Consider the following 27078-nt stretch of genomic DNA (forward strand, 5'->3'; position numbering starts at 1 on the left):
GGGTAAATGCCAACTCTTCAGGCCGACGGAGAGACGGCGGAGCTCGGGGGAAAGTGTCGGGCGGTGCCGGCGGCGGTCCTGGTGGAACCGGCTACCTTATAGCCGGCGGGAGGAAAAGCAGAGAGAAGGATATATATAAGGATACTATACGCACACCAAAGGAGAGAGAAGAGAAGGTGGAGGAAGGGTGGACGAATTAAGAGGGAGAAAGGAGGGGAGAGACCGAACGGAGAGAGAAAGGAGCTAGACTAAATGGCTGCAACGCTACCGGGTGTCACCCCGTTCCTGCATCTCTCGCCTCTGCGTCTCCACCTGCTTCTCCTGATCACCAGCTCTTTGTTTGCCGTTATTATCATCCCGGCCACGGTAGCGGCGCCAGGAGGGGCGACTACTGTGCACCGGCGGTGGACCCCGCCGGGCCGCGACTACCGAGACGCCGGTAGACTGAGCCGGCGGCAGCAGCACGCGGCGGCGGAACCACCGGGGGAGTCGGCGGCGGCGAGAAGCACTTCATGGGATCTACGCCCATGCAGGTGGAGGATACGGAGTCATGGGGGTTGCCCGGCAGTGGTGATTGGAGGACTTTGCAGTTGGAGGTACGGCGGGACGCAGAAGGGATATTATGACCGAGATGGAGAGAGAGAGGCTGCGGGGAGGAGGCTGAGGAGAGCACGGCCGCTTTGGAGGAGCGCAGACGGCCATCCCCCTCCTCCTCCTCCCTGCCCAGGTATTAGGAGCGGGGTGAGTCCTATCGGCGTTGGAGGAGGAGGAGGGCAGAGGGACAGGAGGAGGAAGGGCGTTTTATCACCTGTTCGCTCCTCTACGCCGGTTCAAAGCGGCACAAAACGCTCTGTACAAAGAACTCGAGCGTGTGCGCTGCTACGGCGGTCGCCGGTCTTGTTGAGACCACACCTCGCCACACGAGGAGCCGCCACAGCTTTTGTGCGCGCTGCTGCCGCCGGACTATTACACCGGGAGGGACCCGGAACTGAAAGGCGTAAAGGTGGCGGGGGTGCGTGTGGTGGTGGTGGGAGAGCCCTGGGGGTTCGATCAGGGCCTGGTGGTGGTGGTGGTGGTGGGCGCTGTCCACCACACCCCATCAACCGGCACCGCTCCACCGCCACCACGGAGGACCTCTCACGACCATTTGGCTGCGTTCACAACTACTCTGGCTACGATTCAAACGGAGTTCGGGCACACAGTTACAACAACAGCTACTACTGCTACTGCGATATTAAATCCCCCTCAAACTTCAATTCAGCATACTTACAGGTGTCAGATTTATATTCGGGCTCATGCCCACAAACCATTAACTTCCCTTTAAACTGCAATTTTAAGAAACTATTCAAAGCGGCTCTGATTGATTACATTGGAGCCATTGGGGAAAACGCTTTAGATGCGGTCGGCCAGCACGGCCCGGCTTGTAATTGTTCTCATTTGGGCAGGCACAATGTTATCGATCCCAACAGCAGAGGCGGAGAGGGGGGAGGTGGTGGTGGCTGTTTGACTGGCAGAGGAGAGGAGCCAGGCCAGGCCCTCTGCCAGCCGTCCCCTCCCTGCTCTCGCTCGTATCTCGCCACGGAGGCACCACCAGCGTGCAGAGCGGACAGATGTTCTTCCTCCGCCCCGTCCGGGATGATGATAATCGCCGGTATGTCTTGCCCAGGTTGTTGTGGAGATAAAGGAGGGGAAAGCAGCACCACCACATCTAAACATTGCCATGGCAAAACCACGATAGTGAGGAGGAGGGGAAACAGAGGGGAGGAGTGGGGGAGAGGAAAAAATGAAAGAGGAGGAGGAGGGGTGAAGCGAGGTAACAAACACGTTAATTTAGCTAATTATCCGGATAATGATTTGGCGTTTCCGACTGCAACGCTCCTGCACTGGCCCGATAATGGCTTTCGGCGGGGGAATTCAACACCGGCAAGCCAAGGTCAGAGCACCCACACCCGGGGAGAGAGCAGGGTGTTACCCCGGCATTGTTTTGGACATTTGGAGATAATGGAGAACGGGAAAGGACATTTGGCCGAGTTTATGAGTCCTCCCGGGGGACACATGGCAGTGAATAATGTCGACATCATCCAATTTACCCCTGCCGGCGTCACAGAGATGCTTGCGCAATGTTTTCTGTCAATCAAAAACACAACTGCTAAATCTAATTTAAACGCATCAAAACATCCACACCGTCTGCTGTCTTTAGGCCTAACCACTGAAATGCTGACAGAATACCGTCAAAGTGAGCAAATACTAACTGCTTTTAATTTATCCACAACTAAAGAGCGAACTACTGCCCCCGAACTTGCCAGTGACTCAGCTTTTGTCATGCCTGTTATGTTTCCTGATGGTCCATCAGCCCAGAAGCACTCAGCCAGGGCAGTTATGTCCCCTCTTCTTACTCATCCCCCTGATGGAATTACCGCAGAACACCAGTCGTTTTTCTCGGAAGTCATGCTGCACCATGACTCACTCTCACCTGTTAACTCTCATTCCTCTTCTGTGGAGGAGGACGATGTGATCTCAGCACCACGGACAGCACGCCACGCCAAACTATTTGAAAACTCATCTTCGTCATGCGAGTCCTCAAACTGTACTAATATACACCCCGCACGTCACCTCCAGCTCGCCTTCGTTCCACGTCAGCGGCCGTTGATTGTAGTTGTGTGGAGTAAACCTAACGCCAACAACGATAACAACCTTGGAAGTTATTATAACCTAAACAACAACAACAACAATTATGGCCTTGGCGACAAGAAACGGGGGGAGACTCGTCAAGCCGAAGGAGCACATAATAGCAATTCAGAAACTGGACAGGTGTCGTTGGAAGATATGGACGGAATTCCGTGTTCCCACACACGGCATCAGCGGGGTGCCGGTGCACCCGGAGAGTTTGTTCACGCTGCGTGCACCGACACTGACAGCCTCTCTACCGACGGCTTAGCCAGCGACCAGGGGGCCACGCGTCTGCAATTAAAATCCGGTGAGCGGGTGCCATTAGAGCCTAAAGGTGTCAGTCAGTTGGAGAGGAGACAGATGGGGGCCGGGGGAGAGGTGGAGGAGAGGGAGGGAGAGGGTGAGGAGGGGTCTGCCGCTGCTGTTGGGCGAGGAACATTGCATATGGGGGAGGGGGAGAAAGAGATCCGAGAGGCGCAGCAGAGAGAGAAAGAACCAGGGGGAGAGAAGGAGGTGGAGGAGGTGAAAAGGGAGAGGAGCAGCGACGGGACAACAAAGAGAGAGAGCAGTCAGACAGATGTGAGTGTAGACGGGCAGAGAGAGGGAGAAATGCAGAAGAGAAGAGAGAGCGAAGAGAGAAAGAAAGGTCAGGAGAGGGGTAGTAGTAGCAGCACCATGCGCTTCACACAGGCCCAGAAAGGAGGAGAGATGAAAGAGCAGCAGGCTGATGAAAGCCGAGAGGGGGGTGAGATGGAAGAGGGAGCCGGGGAGGTGGAGGTGGCGGAGGAGAGGCATAGTTCAAGGGGAGAGAGGAGCCTGGAACGGCTGATAATGGTTGCAGATGATAAAACGTGGCTGGAAGAGAGGCAGAAGAAGGAGGTGTTGATGGCGTGGCCTCGCTCTCGGCGGGCCGCTAACAGGCACCCCCACTTTTCCCAGTATAACTTCCAGGTCCAGATACCCGAGAACCAGCCCGCAGGTTCCTCGGTCATGGCCATGTCTGCTTCCGACGCGGACACAGGAGACGCCGGCAGGGTCAGCTACTCCATGGCACCCCTAATGAACAGTCGCTCAACGGATTACTTCCACATCAACGCAGACTCAGGCCTCATCTCCACCACTCAGATCCTAGACAGAGAACACATGGACTTGCATTACTTCCGCGTCACAGCGACCGATCACGGCAGCCCCCGACTCTCTGGCACGACCATGGTTGCGATCACGGTCTCCGACCGTAACGATCACTCCCCCAAATTTGAGCAGACAGAGTACAGGGAGACCATCAGGGAGAACGTGGAGGAGGGGTACCCCATTTTGCAGCTCAGAGCCACGGATCTCGACTCGCCGTCCAACGCCAACATCCGCTACAGGTTCGTGGGCGACACGGCCGGCATGGCGCGAGCCGCGTTCGAGATCGACCCCCGCTCCGGCCTCATCACGACGCGTGGCGCGGTCGACCGCGAGACCAACGAGCACTACACGCTCCAGGTGGAAGCCAGTGACCAGGGGAAGGAGCCCGGGCCGCGCTCGGCCAACGTCAAGGTCTTCATCACGGTCCTGGACGAGAACGACAACGTCCCTCAGTTCAGCGAGAAGCGCTACGTGGTGGCGGTGCGGGAGGACGTGCGTCCGCACTCCGAGATCCTGCGTGTGAGCGCCACGGACCGCGACAAGGACGGCAACGCCGCCGTGCACTACAACATCATCAGCGGGAACAGCCGCGGGCAGTTCTCCATCGACAGCGTCACGGGCGAGATCCAGGTGGTGGCGCCGCTGGACTACGAGGCGGAGCGCGAGTACACGCTGCGCGTGCGGGCGCAGGACAACGGACGCCCGCCACTGTCCAACAACACCGGCATCGTCAGCGTCCAGATAACGGACGTCAACGACAACCCGCCCATCTTCGTCTCCACGCCCTTCCAGGTGTCCGTGCTGGAGAGCGCGCCCGTGGGGAGTTCCATCCTCCACATCCAGGCCATAGACACGGACTCCGGTGACAACGCCCGCCTAGAGTACAGGCTGACGGGAACCAGCCCCGACACGCCCTTTCTCATCAACGCCGCCACAGGCTGGGTGACCGTGAGCTCGGCGCTCGACCGCGAGTCGGTGGAGCACTACTTCTTCGGCGTGGAGGCCAGGGATTACGGCGTGCCGCCTCTCTCCGCCACGGCGAGCGTCACCATCACGGTGATGGACGTCAACGACAACCGGCCGGAGTTCCTCCAGAAGGAGTACTACGTCCGCCTGAACGAGGACGCGGCGGTGGGCACCAGCGTGATGACCGTCACGGCCGTGGACCGAGACGTCAACAGCGCCGTGACCTACCAGATCACCGGCGGCAACACCAGGAACCGTTTTGCCATCAGCACGGCCAGCGGGACGGGGTCGCTGACCCTGGCGCTGCCGCTGGACTACAAACAGGAACGCCGCTACGTGCTGACGGTCACCGCGTCGGACCGCACCCTCCACGACACCTGTCAGGTGCACGTGAACATCACCGACGCCAACACACACCGCCCCGTGTTCCAGAGCGCCCACTACTCGGTGAGCGTGAACGAGGACCGGCCTCCCGGCAGCACCGTGGTGGTCATCAGTGCCACGGATGACGACGTTGGAGAAAATGCCCGCATCACTTACTTCCTGGAGGACAACATCCCTCAGTTCCGCATCCACAACGTGTCGGGAGCTATAACCCTCCAGGCCGAGCTGGACTATGAAGACCAGATGACATACACCCTAGCGATCACAGCGAAAGACAACGGCATCCCACAGAAAGCTGACACCACGTATGTGGAGGTGAACGTGAACGACGTGAATGACAATGCCCCCCAGTTCCTCAGCCCACGGTACCAGGGCACGGTGAGCGAGGATGCACCCTCGTACACCAGTGTCCTCCAGATCTCAGCCACCGACCGCGATGCGCACACCAACGGACGTGTCCAATACACTTTCCAGAATGGAGAGGATGGGGATGGGGATTTCACCATTGAGCCCATGTCTGGTATCGTCCGCACCTTTCGCCGCCTCGACCGGGAGAGTGTCCCCTTCTATGAGCTCACGGCCTACGCTGTGGACCGCGGGATTCCACCTCAACGTACCCCTGTCCATATTCAGGTAATGAAAAACTTTTATTGATGATATTAACCCCAATATTTTCATCCGTACTAAACCACTTATTCTTTTTGTTATATTAGTTTTTATTAGATTTTTATAGACATGACAAACAAGACATACATAACAACGACACATAAACCACTTATTCTTGAACATTTTTTAATAGTTCTATACTAGCTGATCTACATTGACACATTGTGAGCTTGTAGATTGGCTATTTTAACTATTCCATTTTATTTCTTCAATAAAAAAATTATAATAATACTAAAAAATAGAAAAAAAGGCCAAGATGTTTAGGTATAAGTTTAGCATGGATGTTGCATATTGAAATAAACCATAGTTTATTAATCAACAATGTAGGCACAACTTTTGCATGGTACAGTTGCTTGCCATGTTTTCCATTCTGTCAAACTGTATCAATCACATTTTTCATAGTGATGTCAAACTATCAACCCCTTCAGTCATGCTTGAAACACTGTACTGTACATTGTAGAATATTGTATTTTATTTAATTTGCTCAGGTGACAGTGCTGGATGTGAACGACAACGCCCCAGTGTTCCCAGACGAAGAGTTTTCGGTCCTGGTGAAGGAGAACAGCGCGGTGGGGACTGTAGTGGCACAGATTACTGCCACCGATCCTGACGAGGGAGCCAATGCCCAGATAATGTACCAGGTCTGTTAATGCCTTATTTCATTTATTTTCTAATTATTATTGTGGGACTGAGGTTCCCGTACTGTGACGTCAACAGGTTTCTATATCTAGATTCAAGAACAAACATGTTAACCCATTCTGAACGGGAACCCCTTTTGGCGTTTTAAGCATTATGTTATGCTTCAGCTGTTGAAAAATAGCAGATCTACAAGCTCATAGCGCGGCACTCGGTGCCGCGCTATGAGCTTGTAGATCTGCTATTTTATTTTTATCGTGAAAATGTGGCGCAAATCTTTGAATATATATTCTTTCAGAGCGAACGTTTCTAACTCATATCTTTGCTTCTGGAGGTCCCTGGAACTACACATTTTCAGATGGAGGTCGGCGGCATATTACATATACTTTTTGGGGTCCTTGACATGAAATATTGAGAACTACTGATATAGAAAAATGAGGTTTTTCAGGATTTTATTATATTTATTTTGACGTCAGGCCTAATATTTTCCTCCCCTCTCTCCTCCAAACCTAGATCGTGGAGGGGAACATCCCGGAGATCTTTCAGATGGACATCTTCTCCGGAGAGCTCACGTCGCTCATCGACCTGGACTACGAGACGCGCAACGAGTACATCATCGTGGTGCAGGCCACCTCCGCTCCCCTGGTCAGCCGCGCCACCATTCACATCCGCCTGGTCGACCAGAACGACAACCGGCCCACCCTGCGGGACTTCCAGATCGTCTTCAACAACTTTGTCTCCAACCGCTCCAACAGCTTCCCCGGCGGCGTCATCGGCCGGGTCCCCGCCCACGACCCGGACGTCTCGGACCGCCTCTACTACACCATCGACCGGGGCAACGAGCTGCACCTGCTGCTCCTCAACCACACCAGCGGCGAGATCAGGCTGAGCCGCAAGCTGGACAACAACAGGGCCCTGGTGGCCCCCATGCAGATCACTGTGACAGGTAAGAGATGATGATGATGTGTGTGTGTGTGTGTGTGTGTGTGTGTGTGTGTGTGTGTGTGTGTGTGTGTGTGTGTGTGTGTGTGTGTGTGTGTGTGTGTGTGTGTGTGTGTGTGTGTGTGTGTGTGTGTGTGTGTGTGTGTGTGTGTGTGTGTGTGTGTGTGTGTGTGTGTGTGTGTGTGTGTGTGTGTGTGTCTGATTCTGTTCTCAGAATGAGTTCTGTAATAGAGAGAGATTGAAGGAGTACATACACATACAGTAACAGTATGCACTGATTCTGTTCTCAGAATGAGTTCTGTAATAGAGAGAGATTGAAGGAGTACATACACATACAGTATGCACTGATTCTGTTCTCAGAATGAGTTCTGTAATAGAGAGAGATTGAAGGAGTACATACACATACAGTATGCACTGATTCTGTTCTCAGAATGAGTTCTGTAATCTGTCCTTTGTAAGAAAAGAAAATGCGACACTTAAGCCTATATGCATTGTAGGCTGTCACGAAAGGGAAAGAATGTTCAAATATTAAGCATTTTTCTGAATAAGGAATCTTCTTTCCTAAGCTACACGGTGAGACAAACCTCAAATGACACTTTTGAGAGTGGAGCCCTAGTGGAGACTATTTGTGACTCTATTGGGGGTTTTGTGAGGATCAAGACAAATACTGTAAAAAACAACAACAACAACAAAAAGCTTGAGAGTGCAGTCCTGTGGGTTGTAACTTACCGATCAAAGCCGGGGAGTTGTCAGGGGAGTCAGGGGAGCATTGTTGCTTTGAAGGCTTTGTCATGGTGCTTATGATGCGCTAGCAGCACTGTGCATTAACACTGTGGTTGTACTCTGTCAGAAGGGCTTTTATTGAGAAATGCAAGCTTGGGGAGTGTGTTTGTGCGAGTGCGTGCCGGCGTACAGATGCCCTATTTCTGCTGCTTTTATGTCAATGACATGACAATATACCGTTTTATGCATGTTCATTTCTGTGGGTTTTGGTGTGTGAGTGTGTGTGTGTGTGTGTGTGTGTGTGTGTGTGTGTGTGTGTGTGTGTGTGTGTGTGTGTGTGTGTGTGTGTGTGTGTGTGTGTGTGTGTGTGTGTGTGTGTGTGTGTGTGTGTGTGTGTGTGTGTGTGTGTGTGTGTGTGTGTGTGTGTGTGTGTGTGTGTGTGTGTGTGTGCGCGCATTATATGCTTCTTCTAACTCACCTTTTCAACAGCCTGTCTCTCTCGCTCTCTCTCGTCTCTCAACTCCTACCATGCCTCTCTCTCCTCATCTCCTTGTCTTCCTTGCTCCGTCACTTCCATAACCAACGGTCTTCCTTTTGCCGTATACCACGCTTTCTTATTTTCTCCCCTCTCTCCCTCTCTCTCTCTCTCTCTCTCTCTCTCTCTCTCTCCCCACTGTACGTCTCTTCTTATGTTTCATTTCTCCTGCTCTTCCCCTTCTAATGTACTCGGACTGCTCTCTTCCTATTTCCTGTAAATGGTGCCTATACAGTAGCGCCTTTATCCGAGGCACTTCACATCAGTGTTGTTTTTTGCAGCAAATTTAGATTTTTAGTTTTAGTCATTGGTCTCTTGAATAGTTTTCATTTAGTTTAGTGTCAGTCGACTAAATATCATAAGATTTTTGTCGACTAAATCTACAGTTGCATCTACAAAATGCATTTTGGAGGGCCTTGATGCTGTCGTAATGACTGATTTTACATTTGCTGAAAATTGCAGATCTACAAGATCACAACGCATCACAGCGCGACGTTGTGAGTGTTGTAGATTTTCAGCATGCAACCAAGTGTAAAATGACTTATACTGGATCTCTTGTGCACTAGTCCCTTCCTAACATTTTAGTCTAGTTTTTATTTGACGAAAACAACACTGCTTTACATAGATTGTGCTTTTAGTGCACCTGTCTACCAGTCCAGACAGTACAGTATGCTGTTCTCCCAGAAAACACGCCCCTCTCTCTCTCTCTCTCTCTCTCTCTCTCTCTCTCTCTCTCTTTGTCTTTGTGTCTCTCCCTCTTTATTGCTCCGGGACACGATGGTTAATATGAGATCATGATGAAACGAACAGAGGGGCGGGCATCAACTGTCACATGCATCCCCTGTCGCTTTCCTCTCCTCCCCAATCCCCATCCCTCCATCCATCTCCCTCCCTTGTCTGTCTGTCTCTCCCTCCTCCTCCTCCACTCAGAGGTTAATATAGGGTGCATTTTGCATCCTAGTTTATAGTTAAGGGACGCAATAAAACAACGACCTCTGCATCCACGGGATGCTCTACTGTACTGTTTTTTATTCTAGTTTATTTTGATAGCTTTAGTTATAATACTCATTTCTTCTTCTGTTTTCTACATGAATATAACCACATTATAACTATATAAAATGAAATGGGAGTTAAATGCTGCAATTTGTAAAAATGTCAAAATATGACTCCTAACGTCGTTGAAGTGGGACTCATAAAATGTCTCTGCAGACTCATCTAAAAGACCATCCCTGCATCCCGGGACTCATTACATTGAAAACCTATTTACATCACTGTCCCACTATTCACTTATGGTTTTTGTCCGAGTCCATCAGTCCATCCACCCGTCTGCCTTTCCCTGCAATCCCTCAACATCTCTTTCCCATGTTTCATATCCTTCTCCATCCCTGCACGCAATTTCTGTCATTCCTCTTCTCTCCGGGTTTCTTGTCCTCTGCTCCCGTCCATCTCTCATCGGTTCCATGCTCCTGTACTCCATGCAACCATCCACACAGTATTATTTGCTTGTTCATACATGGGCAACTGGCGGCCCAGGGGCCACATGCGGCCCCCACCTTCACTTAATGTGGCCCTGCAGGTTAATGTCAGAATACTGATATAATATTGGTTTCAGCTGTTACAATTCCACAACATGCAAACATGGCCCACTTTAATTACTTCAGTCTAAATTAGTAGCTCAATGCTCAACACAAGTATAGCCTAATTAAAGGCATTTGAAATGACATAAAAATGTTCATTTTCAATCAAAACGTGTCGCACTGCGACGCGTTCTGAGCTTGTAGATCTGCTATTTTTGCTACGACAGAAATGTGGCCCTCTGGAGTGAGTGTGTAAATATAGTGGCCCTCTGGAGTGAGTGTGTAAATATAGTGGCCCTCTGGAGTGAGTGTGGAACTATAGTGGCCCTCTGGAGTGAGTGTGGAACTATAGTGGCCCTCTGGAGTGAGTGTGGAAATATAGCCCTCTCCATCGTCAAAGTTTCCCACCCCTGCTCTACAGAATATCCTTCTTCTCCCCCTATGTCCAATGTCCATTCTCCTTCTCCTCTCTGTCTCCCCGTCCTCTGTTCCTCTCTCTATCCGGTCACTCTCTCTCTTTTGCTTTTTCTGTTAACACCTTTTGGATGCTCGCTGTTCTCTTTCTTCCTCTGTCCTGTCCTGTCCTGTCCTGTCCTGTCCTGTCCTGTCCTGTCCTGTCCTGTCCTGTCCTGTCCTGTCCTGTCCTGTCCTGTCCTGTCTGTCTGTCTCACACACACACACACACACACACACACACACACACACACACACACACACACACACACACACACACACACACACACACACACACACGAACACGCACAGACACACAAGAGAGACAAGAGGATAGAGATAAGAGGATATGCCAAAACTGTGTGTGTGTGTGTGTGTGTGTGTGTGTGTGTGTGTGTGTGTGTCTGTGTTCTCATGTGACTCTGGTTGTAGTTAGAGTGTATTCATGCTTTTCAGTGAACAGTATTATCTACTCATGACAGAGAGTCTCTTCTCTGGTACTTCCTCCATTCAATCCTCATCTTCCTCGTCCTCGTCCCCCTTATGGTTTCTCTTTCTTTTTCTGTTTCTAGTCTCCTCTCCTCCTCCTCCTCTCCTCTCCTCCTCCTCCTTCCTCCTCCTCCTCCTCCTCCTCCTCCTCCTCCTCCTCCTCCTCTCCTCTCCTCTCCTCCTCCTCTCCTCTCCTCTCCTCTCCTCTCCTCTCCTCCTCCTCCTCCTCTCCTCTCCTCCTCCTCCTCCTCTCCTCTCCTCCTCCTCCTCCTCTCCTCTCCTCCTCCTCCTCTCCTCTTCTCCTTCTCTCTTTTCCTACCCTCTTCCTGCTGCATGCACATCTGTTCCTCTACTCTCCTTTGTCGTTCTCCCTAACTCTCTCTCTCTCTCTCTCTCTCTCTCTCTCTCTCTCTCTCTCTCTCTCTCTCTCTCTCTCTCTCTCTCTCTCTCTCTCTCTCTCTCTCTCTCTCTCTCTCTCTCGCTCTCTCTCTCTCTCTCTCTCTCTCTCTCTCTCTCTCTCTGTATGTAATGTATGGGCATTAGTTCCAAGGCACGATTCTCAGGATAATTGACATATTTAGGGTGAGCAGAGATTACAGTAAACGGCGGGATTCATTTGTCTCATGAGAGCCATCTGAGCTAACATACACATGTACACACATCAAGCGGGCTTTGTGATCAAGTCTTGGCACATAAGGCTGAGTTCAAACAAAATTCAATATAAACTTGCAACGCTGCAAAAGAAAAAAAAAGAAGGTCAACTTACTGTCAGTTCCTGGATCACGGTGAGAGAGTCTTCAGGGTGAACTCTCATACGAGCCTACAGCTTTTTACTCTGGAGTCAACCTCTGGTACTACTGGAAATGTAGTGGTAGTAAAGAAAGTGTATCACAAGTAGATAAAATCACCCACCCTTGACAAAATTACCACAAGTTTCCCTGGAGCAAAGCATTCAACCCAGAGAGCTTCACATGGAGCTGCCCAGTACTAGCTACCAGTAGGAGTCTGGTTGTCATGCTTCAGGGGTTTACTGTAGAAGATCAGCATTTCTTCCCTGAATAAGTAAAGTCTTAAAACAAAGTCGCAACATTCTGCCAACAAATGAAAAAGTCCAGACTAAAATTTGCTCTTTCAAAAGCATTCACATCATGTTGAATTTGCAGGTTTTCATTAAGTTCAGTGGGTGCCAGGGAGTGTCAGGCTGTACTGCATACAATACATCTGACGTGTGCTTTTACATGCCAAGGGTTATTTATCTTCAAAGCCTGTTAGCTGTTCCCTGAAGAGGAGCTGTCTGACTGCTGGAGAGGCAAGCAGCGTTTCTGTCTTCTGCTCGGTATAGATTTCTCAGATATTTTCAGTTTCTTCAGTTTGTAATGCTGATGAATGATATAGCTGTTAGTAAGCTTATCAAGTCTGCAAAGTGACACTTGCTTTGCTACACTACCAATACATTTACACAGGTGATTTACATGTGTTAAGTCGTAAACCCACCAACATACAGTATGGACATACAGTAATTGATGCTGTGTTGTAGCTGTAAGCCCATCAGTGCTAATAATGTAAGTAATGGCTAATTGCGCAGCAGCGTCGTACACTGAAAATGGCAGATCTACAAGCTCACAAGATCAGCGCTTCACAGTGCGAACAATGATATTGCCAGAAACACATAAAGGGATAGCCCCGGTTTTTTTACACTCTCAGAGTTATGGGGGGGAGTTATTATACACCTTTGCTGTTTCTAAACCCTCTACACTTAGTTGAAAAAGACAACAATTCTAAACCCTAAGCAATGCTGAAAGTCACTGAAGCCCTAGCCCATGCTCAAGTCAACTCAGAGCTTGCGTAAGCCAAGATGGCATGGCAGTAGCATGAATAATAATTTAATTCACTTGCAGGTCAACTGGAAAAGGCCCTGTAGCATTTCCTTTCCTGTACATAATGTTGGATGAAAAGCGTAACAAGACAAAGATCAGAATACCACTACGGCTATGTTTCCACGACCGAAAAGGGCATTTCACCCAGCATGCACTCTGTCTCTACTATACTTGGAACTATATTTAACCCATTCTGACCTGAGATCAGATTCATACGAGGTTTCCACTGGGACACACAATGGTCTGATTAACCCATTCTGACCTGAGATCAGATTCTAAAAATGTCAGTCGTTCTTCGATTTTTCAAAAATAGCAGACCTACAAGCTCGTAGCGCGCCACTCGGTGGCGCGCTATGAGCTTGTAGATCTGCTATTTTTCAATAGCTAAAGCATAACATGATGCTAAACACCAAAATGGGTTCCCGGTCAGAATGGGTTAAGCTTTTGTGTTAATTGTTTTCAATAGTTTGATGATAATTACTATATATATATCTCGTAGTCATGCTTTGTTGCACTTTGAACTACAGAGAATCAAGTCATTGTGGCATGTCAAAATACATAACGGGTTAGTAATTTGAAACGTATGTTCCCTGTCGTATCCATTTTCATCACTTTACGGAGCTGTATTTAGCCCTACTTGGATTCAGTGTCAGTGTTGATTGCACTCACTCGGAAAGACAAGGTCAAAGTATTGACTCTATCGTTAACTCTCAAGACAAATGAGGCAGTACAAGATTATTTTCATACTTACGGGAGTATGTACAGAGTAAGACCTGTGAAATACCCCTTGAAATGTATTTATAACTGATATCTTGTGGTGACTTAGAAAAGGACATCTCTACCTTTATGGTTTTGGAAGTGCTCTGTTGAGGAGATGGGGGGAGTCTGAACATTCTAAGTTAAGAGGAATAACTTTTAATTATTTATTTAATTTAAGGACGATTAAATCTGTGTGACTGCAGGTTGTTGTGAGTTCAGCGGACCGTAAACAGGAGAGAGAGAGAGAGAGGGAGGGAGGGAGAGAGAGAAAATGCATGAAAGGTCATTCGCCAAATTCAACCCCATATGACTTTTAATACGCTGGTGTGTGTGTGTGTGTGTGTGTGTGTGTGTGTGTGTGTGTGTGTGTGTGTGTGTGTGTGCTGTGTTGACCTGGAGTTTACTGCATGGCATGGGGGGGGGGGGCTAACAAAGAGACAAGAGGAGAAAGGGAAGGAAGGCGATAGAAACATGAAGAGTATGCGACAGGGGAGGGGAAAGAGAGAGCACATCAAGCTGTTGTGAAGCGGTAAGCCCATGAATACGTTTGTACATAGGCCAGTACACAAGGGTCAGCACCATGGAGCATGTTGTATACAGTTTATGTTCTGGATTAGATCCTGCCGCACTGCAACATCTCACCATTACAAATGGATACAATTAACACTGAGCGTGTGTGTGTGTGTGTGTGTGTGTGTGTGTGTGTGTGTGTGTGTGTGCGCGTGTGCGTGTGCGTGTGCGTGCGTGCGTGTGAGAGAGAGTTTTTGTGTATGACTAGTTCTAGTGTATGACTAGTTCTATTTCAGTTGAGAGATAGTGTATTCATGCTTTGCCATTGACTGTATTATCTGCTCATGACAGAGAATGCCATGGGAATATACTGTATTTGCCTGCCTGCGTGCGTGCGTGTGTGTATGTATGTGCGAATGAGAAGGGAAACACAGCAATCCAATTAAAAAACAAGATGCCATGATAATTCAGACTCCAGACATCTACATTTATTTTCTTTTATCTTTGATAATGGTATAACTCAAATAAAGTGTATATCATGACATTTTGTTTTAATTGGTTCTGACTTATGCTCATTATAAGATGGCACCATTTCCATCTAGTCGCTCTGCATCTCAGAGGTGGGCTGTGGGCAGTTCAGAGACCTGTTATGACATCATCGACCAGAATTAAAATAAAGCTAATAAATTACAGCCTTTCTCTTCCGGGAAAGTTATCATGGTGAAATAGAAGCCACTGTACTTGGCATCAATAATAAAAAAATGGGAATCTGAAATTTCAAATTACCCAAACTGTTGATGTCATTGGTAGGCAGGTTTCTGAACCGTCTACATTCCACCTATGAGACACAAAGTGAGTGGTTAAAAATAAGACAAACACATTAAAACCCTGAAAAGACACCATATTGACAAGAATGTGCTTTTACACACACATACTCGCTCAACTATATAGGAGCATAAGTGTGCTTAGACAGAGTGCATCATCTTGTACTATCTTTATCTGTAGTGTAATGGTTGCAGGCACAAAGGCATTTGTGTGTGTTCATGCATGCATGCGTGCGTGCGTGCATTTGTGAATGCATGTGTGTGTGTGTGTGTGTGTGTGTGTGTGTGTGTACATGTGTGTGTGTACATGTGTGTGTGTGTGTGTGTGTGTGTGTGTGCGTGCGTGCGTGCGTGCGTGCGTGCGTGCAGGTCCCAAGAGGACTTCTGTGTACTTTCTAGTTCTGAAAGTAGATTTCTACAACATTAAATATGCAGTTACATTGTCCTGCATGCAGCATAAACCTCTTTCTTTTAGTATTAATCTTCCAAGCAACATCCAGATCAACAAAGTGGGAAAACACTGGATGGAGATTGGGAACGGCATATCTCACTCAGCAACCCCAATGACCTAGATATACAGTATAGATATTCAGACCAGCTACGGTATAGCAAGTTAGAAACCACACTAGCCTGGGCCAACTTTGGAAGCAGTCCATTAGGGACCAGTAGTTGCATTTACAAAGTCTCGTCTTGCGTGTCTAGTGTCTACCGGGTACTTCTCATCACATCACTGGCTTCTTCTACTTATGTTCCATGGACAGGATGTGCTGTCGTGCATTCCTGATGCAACTGTACTTAAGCCTTAGTGTGCTTGCAGTGCTCAGAGCAATAAGCGATGGAACTTAGAAAATGAAATCATCTTGAAGCAAAAGATAGAAATTGCATAGTAACAACAGAAGCTGTGGCACTTTTCGCGAAGTGTCTAAGCTCTAATAAAACTATATTGGCTCACGGTGGACAACAGAGGCTTAATGCCAGGGGTATCTGCTACGTTGAGACATAGACAAATGCAGGATGACGTCGTGCTCACTGTTCGAAGATGTTTTTCATAGATTACATTGTTGAATATATATATTGCAGGATCAGTTACATCAATGTTGTAAGAGGGCTCAGCATTTCAACTATCTCCCTGCATACCGTGTGTAGGATTGTCAGAATCACAGTGCATTTTGGGCTTATACAAGTAAAAGTTGGAGTTGCAGTACTCATCAGCACCAGGAAACATGTCTGCTCCTGGTTAAAAAAACCCCGAAACCAGCTCAGTCACAAAGGAAGGACTGTCGGAAAACGATGCATTTAACACCCATCATGATGTACTGTAAAAGCATCCGGTCATGAAGTCAGCAAGGCCACCTTAGACTCTACAGCAGGGATACTCAAACAGCTGAACCTGTGGGCCACATTACAAAAAAATGGTAACGGATGCATACGTATGTTATCACTGCATTAAATACACAAAATCAACTGTCATCAGGACATTGGAAATTGGAATATGGCCAATATGGCCATACTGGCAGGGCTGGACTTAGTCGGCCCACCGGGCATATGCCTGGTAAGTCCTGTGGCCAGTCCACCCCTGCATACTGGCATACTAGACGTGGTGTTTGGCTGTGTTCAGCCGGACTGCACGCTCTGGCCGTTGCAGCGCTCGGCACGGCGACTCGGCTTGACATGGACACCAGAGACGGCGTGACTCCGTCATGGTCACAAAATGCAAACGCTCCCATAGTTTCACTTCCGCGTTTCCCAGTGTGTGTGATTATCACATTCTGGCTGTATTCTAAGCTTCTGATCACGAACATTCTCTTGATTTAGGGGTGATAACATTCAAAGCGGGTGCAACGGGCAAGGGGTCAGGGGCCAGTTTATAAAATGACAACATTAATGATACTTGATAACTTATCTTTATTTGCTTTATTTCCACATAAAAGTAAGTAAAGTGCAATGTGTATTATTATGGCGCGGCCTTCCATTTCTATCTACGGACTTCATGTGGCCAACCTGTAACATTAGTTATCTGTGTAACGTCAGTCTATTATATGATGTATGAAGACTCTTTTTGGCAAGGTTTCAGCCGCACCAATGCCCCATTGACCTTATAGGGGTGCATACTTAGTTTAGACTAGTCATTGGTTAGACATGGGTTAAGGTTAGGTTTAGTGTGCTGCCCCGTGGGAGGTTAGACTAGTCTAAACCAAAAACTGTCTAAACTAAGTACTGCACCCACTTTATAACATTTAAGATAAATATATAAAAATAGCTATAAAAAACTATAAATTTGGTGCTGTCCAGTCCAGAAGTTTGCAAGATTAGTTCTAGAGACGCACGCACACCATATAATATCAGTTCTATGCTATGTTCTCTTTTTTTCACGTTAATTCTGATATTTCATATAATTCATATTTGCCACGTGGATTTGGTATGAACATAATATGCTTCATGCATTTGCATGTGTGTCTGTCTGGTCCGTGAGGCTGACATAGTTCCACTGTCTACTGAGGGATATCTACTGTATGCACTCTCCAGCAGATGTAGCAATAATAATCCCTGATTCTGTAATGGCTTTTGGCCCATTGGAGACCAGTGAGAATAGAGGGGGGATGGTACTGGTGTTGGTCATGTAGCCACTCTTTGCACTATGTCTGCCTGACATACTTTCTTCTTGTGTTCAATAGAACAGATAGGGTTTTCTTTTCTTCCTTTCTCTTTCTAAAGAGAAGTGGGGTGGCCGCCCCGGCTTAAGTAAATAGATTATGTTCTTTTATAGACGCATAAAAGAATCAGTGGAACATATTGTTGCATGTGCCTTGGAGAGAAGAATGTGGCGAGGTAGATATATTACATTATGTTATTCATAGCTGTATTGCAGGATGGTCCAATGTATGGTATTATAAATCAATGTCGTTGGGGAAACATGAACACATTAATAAATTCACATCCAGTCACACTCACGCATACATCCAGTCACATTCATACACAGTAAAATCACAAGTATGAATTTCAATATGAATTTAACTTTTCTTCTTTACTGTTCCTTAAACTAGCCAATACAAACACAGTTAAATAGTTTGTCTCTTTGCCACTTGCACAATACAACCTATTGCAGGGACGTGCAGAGAGTGTTAGAGGGGCAGGGGCTGAAAAGAGGACAAAAATAGCAGATCTACAAGCTCACAACATGTCGTGCTGCGACACGAGAGCTTGTAGATCAGCTATATTTGGGGCGCAACCCAGCACTCTTTAGCTAGTGGAGATGCGGTGTAACGACATGGATTTCTAAACGAATTTCTAAACGCAAAATACTGTGTTCAAGTTCAGGAGACTTCGGGGAAAAAAGCAATTCTCCTGAATGCTGCCTTCCGGATATGTCATGGAAGGAAAGGAGTGGCATTTGCATTTATTTTACTGTCTGGAACGGGCAGTTGTTTTACAGACGGGTAAAAGGGCAGGGGCTGAAGCCCCCTTTGATGTCTATGTGTGCACGTCCCTGACCTTTTGTTTACTCTTTACTTTTCCTAATCTGAACCATGAGTTATCCGTTCGAGTTTGTCCTAGATCATCCACGACAAAACACGACAAAACCCAAAGAAACACAGACTGTTTCATCACACTGTTTCGTCAAACTTTGGAAGACCAGGGTGTTTAAAAAAAAAAGAAAAGCCCCATGGGCGAATAAATACAGTAACACAAAGTTCTCTAAAATACCATTTGCATATTATTTCAATACATTATTCAGTTTGGTTCCATCCAGCCTCCTGAATAGCTTCCAAGTGGCCTGGTTAGCAAGAACATTCTGCAAAATAGGATTCACATGCAGTCACCATCATGTCTCATGTATGCTCTGTGGCACGCCGGTGTTCAGTCACCATCATGTCTCATGTATGCTCTGTGGCACGCCGGTGTTCAGTCACCATCATGTCTCATGTATGCTCTGTGGCACGCCGGTGTTCAGTCACCATAATGTCTCATGTATGCTCTGTGGCACGCCGGTGTTCAGTCACCATAATGTCTCATGTATGCTCTGTGGCACGCCGGTGTTCAGTCACCATAATGTCTCATGTATGCTCTGTGGCATGCCGGTGTTCTGCTGGAAGTAGCAGAACTAATAGCTCACAGCAGTGGTTCCAAAATGTTTTCATGTCAAGGACCCCCAAACTGACACTAATTAGCCTGTGGACCCCTATTTGAAAAGATATGTCAAGGACCCCCATAAGAGAAGATTTTTACGGCTCTAGCAGTGATTCTCAACCCATTTAATTTCAAGGACCCCCAGTTTGACATGCATTTGTCTATGGACCCCCATTCAATGGCATTTCTATCTCTGGGACCCCCAATTTATATTGTAAAATCAATATTAATTTAACTTTGAGAGTGTACTAATGGAACCAAATGGACCCATTAGGGTCCATTTGTACACTCTCAGAGTTACAGACCCATAAGGGTCCATTTGTTTCCAAACTATCATTTAGCTTTTATTTTATTTTATTTATTTTGATTTTTTAGGGACATTTGACTGAGGAGAGTGACTGACAGGAGAGAGATTAAGAGGATGACATTCAGCAAATTGTCCAGGAACTCGCTGATCAGTACATATTGCACCCATGTGATATGCTGCTATATGGGATAAATAAAGGTCTTATCGTATCTTTAACCATTAATTTGGCTATTGGGTCGCATTGTTAATGATAGTGGAAGAGAGCATCAGCATAATGCTTCTACAGACTACAGTATAGACCATTATTTTTTAAATGAAGTGTTCACTGCCTAATCTTGAGACACTACACTAAATGTTCATTCATTCATTGTACCATGTATAGATGTTGGCTCTAGTCATTCACATATACACCGTTAGCTGTGAGTGCCTTCACTGTTTTTTTGGCCCGATCTTAATTTGGAAGCTACAGCATAGTGAGAAGAGCGACAAGAAATACATAAAGTCACACACCCTTAAGCTTGTGATTTTCTTTTTTTCATGTCAAATACGTTAGTTCTTTGTCTTTGATCAAACAGGGACATTTTGCCGTCATGCTGCCTTATTAAATGACTTCCCTTTTAACACATAATCTACTTTTCACCAAAAAACTATTTGAACTTGAACAAAAGAGAACATTTTCCTTGTTTTAATTCATTTATTTGAACCCCTAATTGCTCCAGATGAACCAGTTGGTGCCTTGGATAAAGGTGATATATAAAATAAATGCACCATTTACCATTTACACAATGGTGTGCTAAAGGCCTATTCATAGTCCAGTTTTCGGTGAAGAGGTGACCACCGAAACGGTGGTTAGTAAAAACAGAGAGATGTGTTGTGTGAGCGGTGACTACCGCAGCGTGACTTAAGGAGAACTTAGAAGTGTGAGTGTGGGGTGTGTCGCGGTCACACAGTATCGTACCAAAACAAAGAGACAGTTGACTGGCCTCAAGTAGCCTACCTGCTGCTATATTATTACTGTATATCAACATAATGTTATATCATTGACCTAAATACCGTTATATCAACAAGGATAGTATAACCAGTAAGACGTGCTGAGGGCAAGAAGTGGCCTCGCCTTAAAAGGCGTGGTCGTGTGCACCCATCCACCTGGGTGACAGCAGACAGCTGGGCGAGCACTGGCGCTTTGGCATGGGGGCGTCAGATCAACATGGAATGAATTCTGTACTGGCCATATATGGAGCATGTCTTGAGCGTACAGGGTTTGATGAGGTCAGATTAACATATGGAATGTCAGAACAGGTCAGTATATGGAGATCTAAGGGTGGCAGCACTGTCTTGTACAGGGTTTAATGAGGGCCCAGGTAGGGCCGGGCCTTAATCTTCAGGCCTGTTGAGAAACTCTACTAATAACTTTGTGGCGGGCTTTGTGGCTAGAGTTTGAATGGACAGGTATCAGTCAAAAGGGAGACATCGAATCCCGGCTCCTCCTGTCTACATGTAGAAGTGTCCTTGAGCCAGACACTGAACCCCTAATTGCTCCCGATGTGCTGGTTGGTGCCTTGCATGGTTTTCGCAATCGGTGTATGAATGTGTGTGTGAAATTTGTGAATGGGTGTATGTAATGCACGTAATGCACAATCTATGTAAAGCACCTTGGATAAAGGCGCTATATAAATGCACCATTTTCTCCATGTATGGCCATCCAGGGTATACATCATCTTTATACTTGAATGTTTTGACAATAATAATCCTGTCCTGTAGTGTTTTGTTTCAGTATAGCACGAGCGTGACAAAATAGGCTACAGTAACACTGACTCGAAGCTGTTCATAAACCACAGTCGCTGTCAAATCCTTGTTAACTACTTCATGATACCGAGTCAACTTTTCAACGCTGTTTGGTCAAATCCTGGTGACGCAAGGTTTTTCACGGTCACGACGGGAAATGTTGGGAATGGGATTCTCTTCTCGTGTATACTGGTGGGACATGTCTCGCGGACCGGCACCGGGACTGTGTGGAATTAGGGTCAGAAGTGTTGTAACCAACGCATGCCGAGGCATCATACGCATCAATTTCCCATGCTTTTATGTCGCCTAGTTCATTGGACGTATGTAAAGAACCTAATTACATTTGCACTAAATCATTATATCCTGGGTAATCAGACCTGGTTATTGTGAACTTATTGTGAAACTTACCTGTTTTAAGTCGTTTTCCTGTTATTTTGTGTGTTGAGCCAAATACATTTATTTTGAGGGGGTTTTGGTTTGAGTTCATTGTGAGCCTGGTAATTTTCCACTGGGGTTTTCCATAATTGGTTATTGCAGTCACCTGGCTGCTCAGAAACAGAGGGAAAGGTTTGAAGCAAACAGCAGCATCAGTTTTATATGTTAGCACCCAGCTATAACGGGAACAAGGTAATGTGTTTGATGTGTTTTCATGATTCTCTGCAGATACTTACTTGGATATGTTTACTACTGTAGGTGTAAACATTGTGATTATTCACATGGATGCATGGTAGATAGGCTATGAGGCATATTTATGTTTGTGTGTGTGTGTGTGTGTGTGTGTGTGTGTGTGTGTGTGTGTGTGTGTGTGTGTGTGTGTGTGTGTGTGTGTGTTTTAAAGGCTCATTTTGTATCTTATTGTTTATATGAGGTGGTTTGTAATGTTTGCATGTTGTAAGAGCTCATTTTATTTTGTTTATCTGTCCTATATTTCTTACGGTGTCTGTCCAGAAAATAATCTACTTTATGTTCAAAACAAGGTCTAAGGCTGAGCATTAATAAAACCTTCTGGAAACGTCAGTACTGTTCACCATTCTCTGGCATGGGTTGGCTACAGCGTGTGTTGTAGTGGTTAGATCACTGCCAGTGTGTTGTAGTGGTTAGATCACTGCCAGTGTGTTGTAGTGGTTTATCACTGCCAGTGTGTTGTAGTGTTAGATCACTGCCAGTGTGTTGTAGTGTTAGATCACTGCCAGTGTGTTGTAGTGGTTTATCACTGCCAGTGTGTTGTAGTGGTTAGATCACTGCCAGTGTGTTGTAGTGGTTTATCACTGCCAGTGTGTTGTAGTGGTTAGATCACTGCCAGTGTGTTGTAGTGTTAGATCACTGCCAGTGTGTTGTAGTGGTTAGATCACTGCCAGTGTGTTGTAGTGTTAGATCACTGCCAGTGTGTTGTAGTGTTAGATCACTGCCAGTGTGTTGTAGTGTTAGATCACTGCCAGTGTGTTGTAGTGGTTTATCGCTGCCAGTGTGTTGTAGTGTTAGATCACTGCCAGTGTGTTGTAGTGTTAGATCACTGCCAGTGTGTTGTAGTGGTTAGATCACTGCCAGTGTGTTGTAGTGGTTAGATCACTGCCAGTGTGTTGTAGTGTTAGATCACTGCCAGTGTGTTGTAGTGTTAGATCACTGCCAGTGTGTTGTAGTGTTAGATCACTGCCAGTGTGTTGTAGTGGTTAGATCACTGCCAGTGTGTTGTAGCGGTTAGATCACTGCCAGTGTGTTGTAGTGTTAGATCACTGCCAGTGTGTTGTAGTGGTTAGATCACTGCCAGTGTGTTGTAGTGGTTAGATCACTGCCAGTGTGTTGTAGTGTTAGATCACTGCCAGTGTGTTGTAGTGGTTAGATCACTGCCAGTGTGTTGTAGTGTTAGATCACTGCCAGTGTGTTGTAGTGGTTAGATCACTGCCAGTGTGTTGTAGTGGTTTATCACTGCCAGTGTGTTGTAGTGGTTAGATCACTGCCAGTGTGTTGTAGTGTTAGATCACTGCCAGTGTGTTGTAGTGGTTTATCACTGCCAGTGTGTTGTAGTGTTAGATCACTGCCAGTGTGTTGTAGTGGTTAGATCACTGCCAGTGTGTTGTAGCGGTTAGATCACTGCCAGTGAAAAGCCTACCAAGTGGGGTCAAGCACGGCTTTGCTTATTTGTCTGTTTGATGCCAAAGGTCAAAGTTCACTGATGTTGAGCTGTTCGGTTCAAAGTTCACCGATATTGAGCTGCTCGGTTCAAAGTTCACCAGGCGTTGAGCTGCACACTTCAGACACATGGAAATGAAATGAAAGCCTTTTGTGTCAAAAAGCAGTATACATTTATAAAGTATTCTACAAAGGGTTTATAGGGATTGGAAAGACAGTAATATTCCTATACAGTGTTGCATTGGTCATTGCACGCAGTACCATGCCGGCGTCCGCCCAACCATTTTTCTGATTTTCACGCACACAAATGCATCGATTAATACTATTGGTTTCCAAAGTACTCTATGGCAGATAGATATCGACACTTTGCAAGAGGCAGGAGGAGGCACCATTGTAAACATCTGGTAGCTCATGAGGTCTTGCCTATACATGCTATGGAGGTCAGCGCGTGGATTTGGGATACATTGTGGATTTGTCTATAAGTATAATGCACATTTGCGTGTGTGTGCGTGTGTGCGACACAGTGCAGTTGTGTGTGTACAGTAGGTGTGTGTTTGAGTGAGATATGGGCCTTTATGGGCCAAGTCAACTGATATAAGCTGTGTGTGTGTGTGTGTGTGTGTGTGTGTGTGTGTGTGTGTGTGTGTGTGTGTGTGTGTGTGTGTGTGTGTGTGTGTGTGTGTGTGTGTGTGTGTGTGTGTGTGTGTGTGTGTTCTACTTTCCAGTGAGAATAATGACTGCCTGGACCTCAGGGGGCGAAGGCTTTTAAAACAAACAGAGCGCATAAATCAGCTCTCAAGCCAGCGCCTCTAGTGTGTGTTTGTGTGTGTGTGTCCATGCACAGTGATGGTTAGTCTATAGGATTATGCATGTATGACTTATTGTACATCAATTAAGGTATGACACACACCTTTCCTTCCATTTCTCTCTCTCCCTCCCCCATACCCCTTCTCTCTCTCTCGCCCGCGGCTGTTGGTCGTGGTTGCTGTTAGGGTTAGGGTTAGGGTTAAGGGTTTGGGGTAGAGTGTCGGACTGATGCCGCCGAGAATCACTGCCGCGGGTGTTCCGCGGCTAATGCCGCTGCCGGAAAATGCACTCGCTCTCCCTAACCCTCTGCTCCCTCCTCTCTCCCTAACCCTCTGCTCCCTCCTCTCTCCCTAACCCTCTGCTCCCTCCTCTCTCCCTAACCCTCTGCTCCCTCCTCTCTCCCTAACCCTCTGCTCCCTCCTCTCTCCCTAACCCTCTGCTCCCTCCCTTTGTGATTACTAATTTCTTTACTTGTCCACAACATCATGGCAATGGTGGAAAGTGACAGTACATTTTCCCAGGCTATATTTATGTGTACATTTTTGTACACATAAAGAACAACATAATATTTTCAGATGGTGGTCGGTGGCCCAACTACATATAATTCTGGGGGTCCTTGACAGGAATTAGTTTGACATTCATACGTGTACTGTATAGTGTATACTGTATACAGTGCATACTGCGTTTGACAAGGGCATATGTTTGTCCAGCACCTGTTCATTAATTTGTTGTTTCTGACCTGGAGGCAAGTAATTGCAAACGAAAACAGCAAAACTCGCGTTTTGGTGGTCACAGTCCACTGTGGTGATACATGTATGATGCTCTTTCTTTTCTTTGGGCAGACAAGAGAGACGGCATGGGAGGACAGGACGGGGAGATAGGACACGGTATATTGCGTGAAATGGGATTTAAACCCTTACAACTGTCAGTGCAGGATATGTGAACTAATGGACTGAAGAGTAGGAGCAGCATGTGGAAGCAGTTTGTTGAAAACTGTGTTAATCCAATTATGGCATTCAATTGTGCCACCACCCCCTGTACGCTCACGCGAGCACACACACACACACACACACACACACACACACACACACACACATTCACGCACACACACACACACACACACACACACACACACACACACACGGTTTCTTATGGGCCTATCTATGCCCACTTGCCCAGTACATTTCATAACACCAGGGTTTGTATGACTCACTTCTGTCATGACAAACGTTTTGGGGGGCCTGCTCACTGGATGTCAGCTGCATTATGAGCTACAGTACCTGAAGCGGAAAGCCAGACAGATATGACGTCTGTTCACCGTGTGAGTGCATCAGCTGGCTGCCACGGCCTTTTGGGAGCTCCTGTCTCTCCTTTGTTTACATTTGTGTTTTACAGGCCAGTGTGTCCTCATCATGGCTGCCTGGGGTTTTGTGTAGTGATGGGTGTTTGATGTGTGTGTGTGTGTGTGTGCACCTGCAGTCCTGCATCATTGTCTCCAAGTCCCATAACAATCTTCCATATTTCCTTAGCCTCATAGCATAATTGCCTAAATTTTCTTTTTGGCCAAATTGACATTTCTGCTTCACACACTGCTGCTTTGTTGCAGTGTGTCTTCATCAGAATGCTTGTTACATTCCAAAGTCAAGTCATTTTAAGTCAGTTTATTGACTTTTAAATTATTTTGGAATGTAATGCAACAAGCATTCTTAAAGGTTGAGGACATGGACAGTAAGGCAGGGCAAACCAGCAGTGTTATAGAGTTAGGCAAATAAATAAATATATGCAGATAAACATGAAATAAAAATAAAATCCTTATATTTGCCTATACGTCATCTAGAATAGATGACTTAGGCAGATAGTGATTTTTTTTGTTTCTTCTTTTCTGTAAAACTTGAAAATATGACTATGCTATGAGGCTAACGAAACCCCTGTGTTGGCAGCAACACAAGTCTATCATTTATCATTTCTGTCCCTCATATATTATTATTCTCACTTTCTCCCTCAAATAAAAACATAAAAACGCCAGTGGCTTGTGCTATGACCCTGTCTTCCTGCAGCTTGGGGCATCGCAACACTTTCAAAAACCCTTTTCTTTTTTCGTGGGGGGGGGGGGGGGGGGGGGGGTGGTATTAATTCACATTTTTTTCAAACTCCAGCTGTTGGCATTGTACGCTGCTATTTGGGAGCTTCTTCCTATACAGTATCTGGGTCTCCAGAAGCAGAGGATTCTCTGAAGCTTGGAGGAGCTTTCTAGTGTTGTATATATTAGTCAGGCTACCTGGCACTGTGAGATAGCGCTCTGCTGCAGATCCCTGCTCCCCGATGAAGCTCTGGGGACCAGGCACCATGGCAAAGCATCTTAGAGCCGGGGCGACCTATCACAGTTTAGGATATCACTCTCTACTCGCTTCACTTTCTCTCTCTTCTCTCTGTGCTCAAAGTGGTGGTCCTCGTGTGGTGGAAAAACCATTCCAAATCAAACTCAGCTTCTTCTGTGCAACAGTGGAGTCTGTTCTCCTATACGGCAGTGAATGCACTTCTTCTGTGCAACAGTGGAGTCTGTTCTCCTATACGGCAGTGAATGCACTTCTTCTATGCAACAGTGGAGTCTGTTCTCCTATACGGCAGTGAATGCTTCTTCTATGCAACAGTGGAGTCTGTTCTCCTATACGGCAGTGAATGCTGGACCCTAAAGCCAACCCTGCAGAAGTTCCTTGACGGGTGCTACACCAGAATGCTGCGTGCAGTACTTAACATCAGCGAGACTGTACATGTTACC

The 27078-nt window shown here is 46.7% G+C and overlaps 1 protein-coding gene across 1 annotated transcript in view; it reads left to right on the top strand.

The window, feature by feature from the left end:
* Positions 1–252: 252 nt before the first annotated feature.
* celsr3 (cadherin, EGF LAG seven-pass G-type receptor 3) overlaps positions 253–27078 on the top strand; it is a gene marked incomplete at its 5' end in the record, with an annotated part of 148125 nt that continues 121299 nt past the window's right edge. Inside the window, 5 exons of the mRNA XM_080762855.1 lie at positions 253–1188; positions 2863–3093; positions 3361–5784; positions 6306–6458; positions 6967–7399. Coding sequence (XP_080618981.1) covers positions 253–1188; positions 2863–3093; positions 3361–5784; positions 6306–6458; positions 6967–7399 — 4177 coding nt within the window. The remainder of the gene's footprint in view (positions 1189–2862; positions 3094–3360; positions 5785–6305; positions 6459–6966; positions 7400–27078) is intronic.

The sequence above is a fragment of the Protomyctophum bolini genome, assembly GCF_963924005.1.
Source record: "Protomyctophum bolini genome assembly, chromosome: 5".
NCBI classification, from domain to species: Eukaryota; Metazoa; Chordata; class Actinopteri; order Myctophiformes; family Myctophidae; genus Protomyctophum; species Protomyctophum bolini.